General features: G+C 38.6%; 1 protein-coding gene across 2 annotated transcripts in view; it reads left to right on the plus strand.

Moving 5' to 3' along the window:
- Positions 1–13,437, plus strand: part of fancc (FA complementation group C) — a 28,958-nt gene that overhangs the window by 11,443 nt on the left and 4,078 nt on the right. For both annotated transcript variants that reach the window (XM_040156394.1, XM_040156395.1), the window contains 8 exons: positions 3,508–3,615; positions 3,717–3,781; positions 4,376–4,540; positions 5,074–5,230; positions 9,131–9,186; positions 9,381–9,480; positions 10,634–10,709; positions 12,149–12,257. In XM_040156394.1, the coding sequence (XP_040012328.1) occupies positions 3,508–3,615; positions 3,717–3,781; positions 4,376–4,540; positions 5,074–5,230; positions 9,131–9,186; positions 9,381–9,480; positions 10,634–10,709; positions 12,149–12,257 (836 nt within the window). The remainder of the gene's footprint in view (positions 1–3,507; positions 3,616–3,716; positions 3,782–4,375; positions 4,541–5,073; positions 5,231–9,130; positions 9,187–9,380; positions 9,481–10,633; positions 10,710–12,148; positions 12,258–13,437) is intronic.

A 13,437-nucleotide genomic window follows, 5' to 3' on the forward strand; every position in this document is an offset into this window, starting at 1 on the left:
ATTAGAGGGCCAGAGGATGGACACTTTGATACCTTAATCTTTGACGTGTATCTTTAGAGACTCAAACAGGGTGAACCACAGGTAGGCCCTGGAGCTACTCTGGCTGCCTTATAGTTTTAAAACATATGTATAAGTCTTTGCTCACATTGGCTGCTATATTCTTTGCTTTTATTTGAAGATGAAAGTGTCTGTCTCAATAACACTTCCCCGTCATCTTCTCTTTCTTCTTGGATGTCATACCCTGACTGACTGAAATGATCTTTTAGAAATTCCTTCTTTCCCTTTAAAGGAGTACTTAGACATTTTGTAAAATGTACTTATTTCACATCTTGTTTGTTTAATCCATACACAAACAAAAATATAAAAATGACAGTTTGTGCTTTTACAGGGAGTTACCTGCTCTAAATACTTTTTGGCTATCAACAGCCGTGAATGGTAACTTTTGTCCTGTTGTCACTATGAGTAGACATGCACAGACACTTGGTGGGCAGGTAAACTCTTGTTCTTTGACATACTATGTAACTCCCTCTAAAACCCTTCCTCTTTATTTTTATTTTTACATATCTTTATATGTAGAGTATTAATAAATGAAATACAATTTTGTAATTTCTCGACCTTAGAGGTACTGTTAGACATATTGAACTCTGGACAGAGCCTGGCTAGCTGTTTCCGCCGGATTCCACTCTTTATCAGGGGGATAAATCATCCATACTACTGTTAAACTATCCCTTTAAGATCATAGTTTAAAATTAGTATTAAAGTAATTGTACTTGTGTACTTGTCAAATGTAAGTTTTTTCTTTGCTTTTATTTGAAGATGAAAGTGTCTGTCTCAATAACACTTCCCCGTCATCTTCTCTTTCTTCTTGGATGTCATACCCTGACTGACTGAAATGATCTTTTAGAAATTCCTTCTTTCCCTTTAAAGGAGTACTTAGACATTTTGTAAAATGTACTTATTTCACATCTTGTTTGTTTAATCCATACACAAACAAAAATATAAAAATGACAGTTTGTGCTTTTACAGGGAGTTACCTGCTCTAAATACTTTTTGGCTATCAACAGCCGTGAATGGTAACTTTTGTCCTGTTGTCACTATGAGTAGACATGCACAGACACTTGGTGGGCAGGTAAACTCTTGTTCTTTGACATACTATGTAACTCCCTCTAAAACCCTTCCTCTTTATTTTTATTTTTACATATCTTTATATGTAGAGTATTAATAAATGAAATACAATTTTGTAATTTCTCGACCTTAGAGGTACTGTTAGACATATTGAACTCTGGACAGAGCCTGGCTAGCTGTTTCCGCCGGATTCCACTCTTTATCAGGGGGATAAATCATCCATACTACTGTTAAACTATCCCTTTAAGATCATAGTTTAAAATTAGTATTAAAGTAATTGTACTTGTGTACTTGTCAAATGTAAGTTTTTCTTTGCTTTTATTTTAAAGTACCATTTATGACCCATGTTTAAACAAAGTGATAGCTCCACCAAAAATATATAAATAAAATAAATAAAAAGAGAATTGGAAACCGGTATCACTTCCAAATTAGACTAATACTTATCATCAGTATTTTCTGATGCTTTTGAAAGTTTGTTTACATTGGTGTTATTTGTTAAAAATTGTATTAAAGCCTTTATTTTCAATCTTGATGATTGACTGAGAAACATACAAACTGCTGATTTTCATGTATAAATCAGAGTTTTTAATTTTGTAAAAACATCTCAAATTCATGTGGTCAAAAAACTTCTGATTAGGCATTACATTTGTCAGAAAAAGGCATGTTAACTTCTCATAATGTACTCTATGTCTGTGCACAAGGTTTGAGCACAATTGCTAATATCTCCAATATTTTGCATGATTATCCTGCCTCTTTTCTACACTCATTTCCCTCATTTTATCTTCCTTCTTTTTGTTTCTGCTGTTTTGACCATCTGCGGCTATACTTGAGTCTTTCATTGGTTTTGAGAGAATTCAGTCATGGCCTAGTAATTGTTAACAGGCACCCATCAAAACCAACCCCAGTCCTTGCCATGTGCATTTTTTATATCCTCTGTTTTAATTTTAGATTTATGGAGGGATAATTTTCTATGTCAGTAGCATGTCCACGCTCCCAAAGCCAGCTCGGTTGCTGATTTCTGTGAGAGAAAGATGACTTTTGACCTAAAGTATTTGCCATCCATCTATCCATTTGCCCTTCATCCCATTCCTCTGGTGACCATACCTTTTTTTTCCTCGCTCCAAATACAGCCATCGCAGTGCGTTCCAGTCTTTCTCTGCCATTCCTTATAACCAACCCTTCGTCCGTTTCTTATCCCCCAGCCCTGCTGTGCCTCCTTACCAAGGGTGGGATAAGTGTGATTGGTTTTGTATGTACTCAATGTGCAGGGTTTGAGGGTGCTCAGATGGTAGTGATTGGGGTTGTTTTGTGAGACTATGTGGAGGGTAACCATCTTAGCGTGCTGTAGGGCCTGGCCAAAGAAACCACACAGCTCCACCAAAAGCACTGCAGTGCTCCTCTGCCCGGGATTTTGTTTTTTTGTCCTATTTTTCTACATATTGTGCCTCTCTCGATCTCTTTCTCTCTTCATCTCTCGTTGATCCCCTTTTATCTGTAGTTGGAGAGGGTTTTGTTCTTTTTTATTCTACGCTTAGTTGTGTGGATATGTCTCTGTTTTTTGTTCATCAGAGTTGTAAAAACAGATGTGTGCTGAAGATGTGAGGCCCTGGCTGTGTTTGTTGGATCACACTTTCCAAATTGTACCAGTAAATCAATTTATTGTGGTTAAATAGAGACAACTGTTTCTAAGGTTTAAATACCTAATTTAGAGTTATAGGTCTTTGGATTTTCATTGTGCTTCTGAGTGAATGCCAGTGAAGAGAATTCTTGTCAAACGTTCAGCTTATTAATCATCAGACTACTGAATGCTGTGTGGCATCATTTTTATTATTTGAGAATGCCAACATTGAAAGTAAAATAAGTCAGTGTGTTTCAACCCTTCTTTTGCCACAGAATAATTTTTTATTTGTGGAGAAAAAACAGTCCTTTTTGTAGCTTTTCCCTTTTTTGGAAGGGGTTTGAGAACGACTCCTGTAATGTTATAACTTACAGTGCTCCCTCTCTTTCTTCCTTCATTATGACTAGCATTTTTCACAGATGAGAATCAGCTTAGTTTATTAGTCTGGTTTTATCAGTGTGTGATGAGGCCCCTTCTGAAAAATGCTTGTAAAACACCAAGGCCCTCTGTAACAAAGAATGTTTATTTCTGAAGTTAATCATATGCTGTCCATACATTCTCACTTACTGGAATGCCTTTTCTCCACTCATGTGGTTCAAATGATATGACGCCAACAGAGTCATCCTATATTCCAGTAACTAATTAGCTTTGAAGTTATGGAACTTGGGGTCTGGGTAGATTGTATTTAAATTTTGCCCTCTGTTATAGATATACACATAAAGTGCCATTAATTTGGTACACATTGTGTTGCCCGCCTCCCACAGAAAGTGCTGTGTCAGCTGGCTGCAGAAGAAGACGATGCTGCAGCGCAGGCATTAATGAAGTGTATGGGTGTACCACCTAAAGATTACCATCTCAAAGTCCTGAGAAAGGTATTGTCTCTTTATCCTGTTGGTCTAAATCTCACCTGGATTGATATATACTCCATGTAATTATGTTAACATACTGTGTATGTGCTTTTTCTGCATTTCAGATGGTTGCATTGCTGAAAGAAAACATTGGGAAGAGCTGCAGTTCTCTTGGCAACACAAATCAGAGGTACAGCATAGTAAAAACAAGGGCTGCAACTTATGATTATATTCCTAATTGATTAATCTGCTAATTATTTTCTCATTTAATTGTTTGGTCTATTAAATGTCAAGAAATTGTGAACAGTCTCCCAGAGCCTGAGGTGCTGTCTTCATATGTCTTGTTATGTCAAACAACAGACCAAAACCCAAAGATATTCAATCTACAGTGATGTACAACAGTGAAAAGCAGCAAATTCTAACATTCATAAAGCTGGAACCAGAAAATGTTTGACATCTTTGTTTGAAAAATATCCAAACAATTACCAAAATAGCCGCTGTTTAATTGATTAATTGAATAATTGTTGCAGCCCTATTAAAAAATAGCTTTTACGATAGATAAAGTCTTCCCCACGTAGATTATATTTAGCTTGCAGAGTGGTACGTAGTGTTATCGATATACAAGTCTTAGGTCTATTTCAGTCGTTTTTTAAAAATCCACAAATAGAACAAATAAGCTGTAAAGGATCAAAGTTTTGTCCTTGAGGCCCCTAGGAGTTATGGTCTTTCCTATCTTTGATAATATTTCGTCGATGTTCAACATTAAGTGAATGACTCCATACAGGTGTTTATGTGACAACATTCTGGCTACGTCAGAGGCTTGTGTCCCTCTGGTCACTTGTCCCGAGGCTGCTCCTCTCATTGGTACATTGCTACAGCGGCCAGCGACTTGTGTCAGAGCAGCTCTTAGTGAAGATTTCCTGGATGCTCTGAGCTCTGCTTACTCAAGGTAGGGGAACACAGTGGGACTCAGGTGTGGAGTCCCTCTTAAATCATAGCTATGTCCGAAATCTCTCCCTGTTTACTACAGAGCACATTCCAGTCCGTTAATTTATTTGAGTGTCTATACACTATGTGGTGCCCTCAAATATTCACGCGATGGAACAGAAAAAAGCACTGTTCACTTTCTGCTAACAATCCCACAATGCAATGTGTTATATTTTACAGATGTGAAAATTACAGTTGTGGGACTCTACAGCTATCGATGATGCTATAAAATGATGACGACTAATAAATGTCCAAAATCTCAATTTACTGTTCACTATATATATATATGTAAAGTATTGAGTGTTTATTATATAGAGAGTAGTGAAAGAGTGATCAGGGGAGGGATTTCAGACACAGCTCATTTCATACAGTATTTTCTACAAAGTTGTGTCCAAATATATAATCCAGCATATGGATGGAATTTATACATTGATATGAGATATAAAAAGATATGGTATGATATAAATTTATCAATACTGTTTTTTTTTTTAACAGCCAGGGCTTGTCATTGGAGGACCAGGCAATAGTCTCTATGTGGTATCACAGCCTGTCCAGCCTGGAAGAGGCAGTGCTCAGTTTACTGGAGTCTGTTCTTACCAACACAGGGTCAACACCAAAGAAGCTGGAGCAGCAAGTAGCACAGTCACTGCTGGTGGGTAATTTTTATAAAGGCTCTGGAAAATCCCGACTGTAACAGGATAGAGTCAAGAATTTCTGTCTTTAAATTGTGTTTAATCAGCAGCTAGACACTGAAGGACCCAGAGTATTTGAGAGGTTAGTTTAGGGATGTATATGACAATCACTTTTGTTATTGATTAATCTGCTGATTATTTTATCACTTTATCATGTAATAATAATGATAATAATAATAAAAACAATAATAATAAACCTTATTTATGTAGCTCCTTTCATAACATATAATGCACTTCTAAGTGCTTTATAAGAAAAGGTTTAAAACAAAAAGACTACGAAAGGCCAAAATCTGCAAAAAAAAAAAAAAAGCCCATAACTATTCCTCAGAGCCCAAGGTAACAGCTTCAGAAATCTTGTTCTGTTCAACATTCAAAAACCCAAAGATATTTGGTTTACGATGATATAAAACAGAAAACAAGATTAAATCCATTTGAGAAGCTGGAACCTGTACTGCTTGAAAAAAGACTGAAACAATTCATTATCACAATAGTTGCTGATTAAATCTCTGTTAATCGACTAATCAATTGATCCTCTAATCGTTTTAGCTTTTCAGCAAGTTTATAGGTGAAATATCTGGTTTAATTTCAAACTAAACTAGTATTCTATGGCAGCCAAATCAAAAGGTCAAAGTATAATGTATTTGGAGAACTGAACCTGTGATCACTTCAAATGGCATCTAAAGTGTGTGACAAATGTCTAATATGTCATCTGGGAAACTGTTAAATTACCAGTGATGGCCTAATTTTATCTTCAAACTCTGAAAAGCAGTGAAATATGTAGAATGTTGGGCCATTAGTGCAATTTTACTGTTGCATGAATTGGCATTTAAGACTGTTGATAAATTGGTGACATATTGCCGGTGTTAAATGAGTTTGTTATGTACATAGTTTGACTCATCTGCTCTGAATAATAAAGTCTCACATCAGAAATCACGGCACACTCCATATGTGTTTAGGTCCAATTGAACAGCTTTGTAAACTGTGAAACCAAACAGTTTGAAGGCCTGCTCATTTTATTGTGAGATATGGAGTTGTACTGTTTTCATATTCATAGTTCTTAGAAACATTCCGTTGCTTTTTTGTTAGGTCTTTATTGACTGTTTTTGCCTCGCTAACTCACACCATTTGGCTTTGCTCTGCATGCATCTCACATCGTTTGGCTAGCTCTAAACTGCATCTCACATTATTTGGCTCGTGCTACACAGCCTATACTGTACTGTGTAAGTACTGAGCTCTCTGTCACTTGAGTCTTTGGCCATTCCTCACTTCATATAACTTAAGATCATGCCCAGTCAAAAGTCAGAATTGATTTTTGATTTATAGATTGTTATGAGTAGTTATTGAAGATGATGCCCTCATTACTACAATGCAATCAAAAATAGCAACAGTGACTTGTGTTCTTTTCATTTTGCCAATAAGACTAGCTTTTTATCCCACAATAACTTGGAACATGTTAGACAAATTAGTGCAGCCACTGTGATAAGCAAGGATAGCAAAAAACATAATTAAAAGTGTCACTGAAACTAGACAATTTGAGAAAACTCAATCAAAACTCTAAAATTAGATAAAACAATGTATACCAGAATCTAGACCTATTCACTGAGTAGGCATGACAGAAACATGGAGTTGGAGGAAGTAGATTAATGTATGTATCAAGCTTTCTACACATTTTTTGTGCCAAACCTATCTTCCCAGCAATAAAGCGCCTTGTGTGCATGGTTATGCATGGCATCCTGTTTACCTAAGTTACTGATTGCATTGCCTTTGGTAGCTATACATGTCAGAGAAACTCAAGTGGGAAACAAGAATTTACCTGCCAATTTGCATCACGTTAACTTAGGTAAAGTTTGTCAGCTGTGTCAATCCCGTTTTCCCAGAGTGATGGTCCACTTGAGCTGTGTAACTAACAGGCTAGCAATGCACACTTTTTTTAGTTTAGGAACTGTTCGCAAAAAACCAAGATAAATTGGAACACACCGGTATATGAATTACTAACACTGCATGTACAGGATTGTGCCTGCCTGTTGATTACACTTGATTCAATCATCTTGAGTTTGTAGGAACTACTATGTTGGTAAGACGAGTTCTGTAAGCAAACAAATTCTATGTCTGTGTGTGAGAGAGAGGCAGAGACACTGTCCCGTCATGGATCGATTTGTTTACCCTCTCATCCATCTTCGATTGACCTCTGTTTTATCACCTCGCTAGTTCACGCGCACATGTGTGCATGTGAACCCTCACAGACACATGCCTTCAGTCGCCATGCTTTCATTTACAATATTACATCTGGTATAGTGTGTCTGTCATTAAGAGGGTGGGCGGCATACATTTGAGTTTCACTTAGCCTTCGTGTTGTTTCTGTTGTCTCTGTTGCCGTACACGTGTTCAAGAGCAAAAAAACGATGGACGTCTGAGCAGACTGGCTTGTCTCTCTCCTTGCCTCCCTTTCACTCACTTGTTTAAACTGCAATCAAAAATGGGAAACATGAAATTAGGCTCACATTCCTCGTTTTGGCTTGTACCACCCCCCTGTGATCCAGTAAGAGACGCAGGCCCAATAACAATAAATACTCACTTCCTGGGCCTGACTGCCAAAAACAGGATGTTTGTTGTGTGCTGTAATTGACCCTCCTTGAAGTGTTAGTGGTAAGGTATGGAAGAGGATGCTAAAAAAAAAAACCCATCTGTTTTCACTAGGGGCAATCATGACAGTTCACACACATGCATGCACACTGGCATGCAACCCAGATATGCCGATGCACACTGACATACATGAACCGTATGCCAACATATTGCTGATGCCCATCCAAACAGTTACATGTAAAAGCTGTTTTGTTAGATTAATGCCGTTTTCTAGCCTGAGAGGACGAAGAAGAAACAGGCATGTCAAAACTGAGAATGAAAGCACTTGCTTTGTTTGTTAGGACATTGTTCACGATATAAACACTTGGTGGGGCAGTTTGCTCTTACTGTGACTGTAATTGGTCTGGCACTCTGGCACGTAATCAGTTGTGCAGTTACACGTGTGCCTGGACTGGAGGGAAATTGCCCCTTTATAAAACCAGGTTGTAGCTTATATATACCATTGTTGCATCATTGTAATATACCATTTACCATTTTAACTACTCAAACCAGTGGGAGCTTTTAAATTGGCTATGAGTAAATGAAATAAAGAGAAAAGCGTGCTCATGTCCAATTCTGACCCTCCTTTTAATGTTTCTACTGCTATATTACATCGCACGATTAAAGCCTTTAAGGTAGGCTACATGTTCTCTTCCTAATGTGAAGCTCACATCCCTCTATACGAGTGTGGGAGGGGGTTGCAAGGGAGAATAATTAGAGACTAGAAGTTATAAAAAAAAGGGAGAGGGAGGCAGACATGAACAGTACAGCTGTTAAATGTTTGCACTAGGGCGTTTTAGAATGTGTTAAATCTAAAACACATGATGAGTGTGGATTAGGAGAAGATGAGAGAGTAAGTGTGTATGGATGTGTGTGTGTGTGTGTGTGTGTGTGTGTGTGTGTGTGTGTGTGTGTGTGTGTGTGTGTGTGTGTGTGTGTGTGAAAGACGGACTAACAGAATGGTAAACTGAGAGGTTAATGAAGAGAGAGTGAGAACGGACGAACCGAGGCACCAGAGCAGGGAGGTTTGTAGACAATGCAACAGTGACATCCAGTGGTCAGTACTTTGAGTAAAACACTTCTGAACTCGAATTGATTATAATGGAAACAGATCTTTTTCATCTCATGGTTATGAGCAGTATTTTCTGTACTTTCTGGATTGTTTGTGTTGGATCTTAGTATCTATGAAGCAGTATAAGTTTATAGACATGTAAGAGTTGTTTTTTCATGTCTTTCAGCCCAAAGCCTGTGCTCAGCACTGCTCGATATTCTTGGTTGTAAATGACATCTTCAGGTGAGTGCTGGTGTGTCATTTGGACGTAGCTGTGATGGTCGTGAATGCGTGAGTGTTGTTTTTTTGGTTGATGTAACATATCCTGCTGAAGTGTGTATTTCTGGATGTTTGTTTGCAAATTCTGCTCATGTGTTCTGATGGATGGAGTACACCACATTTGTGCATGTGTGTTTGTTTGTTTGTGTCTCTGGTAGGTCCACCCTTAAGCAAGCTGAAGAAAAAGAGTGTGTGAAGTCTCTTATCCAAACCTTTACCTGCTGCTTCCTCAGGGAACTGGCGCTGCCGCAGCCTCAGGTAGGCCTTGTCTTTTCAACAAAAGGTCTGATAGTCTGACAAGAATTTTTGTTTCTTGTAAACTGCAGCTAATGACTATCGATTAATCTGCCCATTACAGATTATTCTTTTGGTTAATACAATGTCTTGTTTTTCTTCTAAAGCTGAGTCCAAAACCCAAATATATTCAGTTTACTATCAAGTAAAACAAAGAAATTTGAAAAGCTGGAAAAAGTGATTTTTTTTTTTTGTATTAATATACCTGTTCCTCTTAAGCAAAAAGTGTCACAGAAGATATTCCTATCTTCTAATTTAAGAATTTATTACACCAACTGTAATAAATTCTTAAGTGTGTAACTTTAGAAAATACCACTGATTCTTATCCACCATGTTCCTTGGAAGTGAATGAATTGTTACTTTTATGCTTCAGGCTTAGATGCACACACAGGGCAATGAACATTTCCCGCCCCTCTGCAAGCAAAATCACTTAACATTTGATGAATCTTCCACATCGTTATCACTTCATCTCCAGCTGAGGGCTCACTGCTAACACTGCACACACTACAGTTTACACCTTTGCCTTGTGGACAACAAATGCAAATCACCTATAAATCATCAATTTGCAGGTAACAGCTTTGTGCAAATAAAACACTGGCAATGTGCGGATACTACTATGAGCTGTTACACTGATGTGTTACTATGTGCTTTTCAACTTTTGCTGAAACTCTCAGCCCCCGCAGATTCTGTCAGATATACCGTATATGTACAGGAGTCTGTTGTCTGTGTGACTATAGGGAATTATTTGGCATTCACATTTCAGCCATTACTGTCAAAAGGCCAGAAAAACAGTTATGTTACAACATAGGCGTGATGTATTACCTGCTGCGTGGTTTTTTGAACATAGCTTAACTCCTTTTCACCTCTACTAACCAGTAGATGGCAGTGCTACAGTGTATTTACAACAGACTCGGTTTTAATGGCTGTAGTCACACTGCAGTAAACGCTACCTATTACACGCCACATTACACATTAGCACCCGCTGTATCACTTTTACACAGCCTCCCATTTAAAATGTCATTTTTCAGGCTTTCAGATCATAGTGATGTATGAGTTCAAGGTGAGCATGATTTATATTTATGAAGCTCAGGAAAAATTGTGCTTTGTGTTGTTTCAGAAGTGTGTATCTTTGAAGGCGTTCTTCGCACAGTCACCTCAGAGTCTTTTGGTTCCCCTGTTGACCCTGCCGTCAGGTCAGTGCTCAGATACGCTCATGCTGTCTGTGTTTTTGTCTGCTTTTGGATATTTCACTCTGACACAATGCAGTGAGTAAGATAAGGTATTCTTTAACCGTGTGTAAATAGGTTTCCTGCTTCAGAATGAATAGGCACTTCTGTATCTTGTTCTTGCTAATCAATAATGGTTAGTTTACAACTGTGTTCGGTGTTTTGTATCTAATATAAAAGCTGACATGACGTGGGACGGAAGTGAGGCTTACATATTCTCAAAATGATTAAAGTGTCATTTCTCATGTGGAATCTATACAGATGTTTAATGAGTTGTTTTGTACAAGCTACTGTTTATTGTATATAACTGAAACCATTAATCGTCTTACACAAACACACTAATAGATCTTTTTATTCTTCTCATTAAGATGGATCAATATTATCTATACTGAATATGTATTACCAGTGTTGATGTATGGGAATCTTTACTATTGAGGGGATGCATGGTAGGTGAGTGCAGGGGCACATGGGAACAGTGCTTATCAGTGTGTGCCCAGACTGGCCTGTAGGCAGAAATGATTTACATGAATGGAGCCATTTAGGGACAAACTGGAGCCCAGCCAGAACTCTGAGTTAATTATTACTCTGTGTGTGTGTGTGTGTGTGTGTGTGTGTGTGTGTGTGTGTGTGTGTGTGTGTGTGTGTGTGTGTGTGTGTGTGTGTGTGTGTGTGTGTGTGTGTGTGTGTGTGTGTGTCATAGGCTACTTTTGGGGACAAATTTCAGTATAAAGACCATTTATCTGGGGACAGCTTGTCCAATTGGGGAAAAAGACGATTTTTGGTTCAGTGGTTTAGGTTAGAGTCATATTAAGGGTTAGGGTTAGGCTAAGGAACTATGTAATGTCCCCAAAAGTGACCTAGATCAATGTGTTCGTGTTTGACTGTGTGTGTGTGTGTGTGTGTGTGTGTGTGTGTGTGTGTGTGTGTGTGTGTGTGTGTGTGTGTGTGTCTGTGTCTGTGTGTGTCTGTGTGTCTGTGTGTGTCTGTGTGTGTCTGTGTCTGTGTCCGTGTGTTTGTGTGTGTGTGTGCGTGTGTGTGTGTGTGGTGAAGGGCAATTTTTCACCGGAGATTGAAAGGAAATGGTAGTGTGAATAGGTAGAAGATTTGAGGTTTTATCATGATTTGTGGTCCCTCTGAAGAAGTTATAAATTAATACTGAGCATTGGATTGTTAAAACAACAACAACTTCATATTTACCCTGCAGAAATGAGAGTGGTATCAATCTTCTTATCTCCCTCTTGGAAAGAAAGTAAATAAATGTATTTTCCATAACGTTGAACAATTGCTTTAACATTGACTATATAGCTTGGTTTGATTTTTGTGAATACTAATTGATTGTTGAAAGTGTTTATTTATGTTACAGGTAAGCATTATTTATGTCTGGGTGTCTGAATCTGTTCTTGCAGAGATGCCTCAGAAGGCTTGGAGACATCACCTGAACTGGATCAGCAGCTCATTACAGAGACTGACAGAGGAGGAAGAGGAGGGAGACGGAGACAGCAGCAGTGGCACCAGGTTAGAGTGAGAAAGGCTCATAGAGCGTGTGTTAATGTGTGTCCGCTTCCACAACCCTACTGAATGCCTGTGTGGTGTTCTTATTCCATTAGCTGCTGTTGAGGGGGTGGTTAGTCGGATATTTTCCTCTTGCATTACAGCAGAGAGGTCTTGATGCACTGCATGGCTCCTCCAAGCGCTCATTAGAGGCTATTAGCTTGGGAAAGACAGAGCTTTGGAGAAAACAAGTGTTGGACAGCCCAGTAAGAGTGAGGAAAAAGAATGCAGAAGAAGCAACGGAGAAGCAGGTAGAAAGTGGACAGAGGAAAAAGATACCATATTAGTATGAAATAGAGAAAAGCAGAGAGTGAGCAGGACAGGGGATGTGGATAAAAAGCAGAAAGCAGTTGATGTCCTAGAGATGGAGACAGCTGACTTGATACCACCCAGCTGCGGTTTTTAACAGGGCCCATTATCCCCACCTCCGTTCCTTTCTGCAGCTCCATGCAAAATTCTCAAAACATTGCTCTGAGCCAGTGGTGGGAAAGTAGTATGCTGTGTTGCTCCGAGCGAAGATGCAGCTGCCAGGGCCCTGCAGAGGGGTGCTGCTGGTTGAATTTCAGAGCCAAGGGGAAAGAGGAGAGATGATGAGGAGATCTATAATGATGGTATTAGGGAAATTTGACAGAGAGATCTTTATTGCTCTTCTAACTCCAAGTTATAGCCTCGCTATGCAACTGTGTAGCTCTGTTTCACAATCTCAGTCCATCTTATGTTCCTACACACTTTTTTTTTGACTTTTTACAGTAATCCACGATACTCGTGTTTTTTTATTTCAGTTCTTAGTTATTCATTTTAGCATAGAGCAATGGAATGCACAGGAAAAAAGGGCCAGGAAATATTTGGCATTTTTGCTTGAAAAATTTGAAAGACTTAAATATGAAAATATGAAATATAATCCGTTGAGAGCCAATCACAGCTGTCCCTCAGTGGGATGCCACAACCCTGAATGAGATCTGTGTAAAAGCTCTGTATTTCTTTGATCGTCCATCGCTCTCGTCAGTTGGGGCGGGACTAATATTACTGGTAGCCACTCAGAGTTGTGGCTTATTAATAAAGGTCTTGTGATGTCAATGACCTCAGAAAGCCTGTTATTAGAGCGTTAGTTGGCACACTGGAAACCAAATGGTATTGTGAAAAC

This window comes from Xiphias gladius, chromosome 19 (genome assembly GCF_016859285.1).
Source record: "Xiphias gladius isolate SHS-SW01 ecotype Sanya breed wild chromosome 19, ASM1685928v1, whole genome shotgun sequence".
NCBI classification, from domain to species: domain Eukaryota; kingdom Metazoa; phylum Chordata; class Actinopteri; order Istiophoriformes; family Xiphiidae; genus Xiphias; species Xiphias gladius.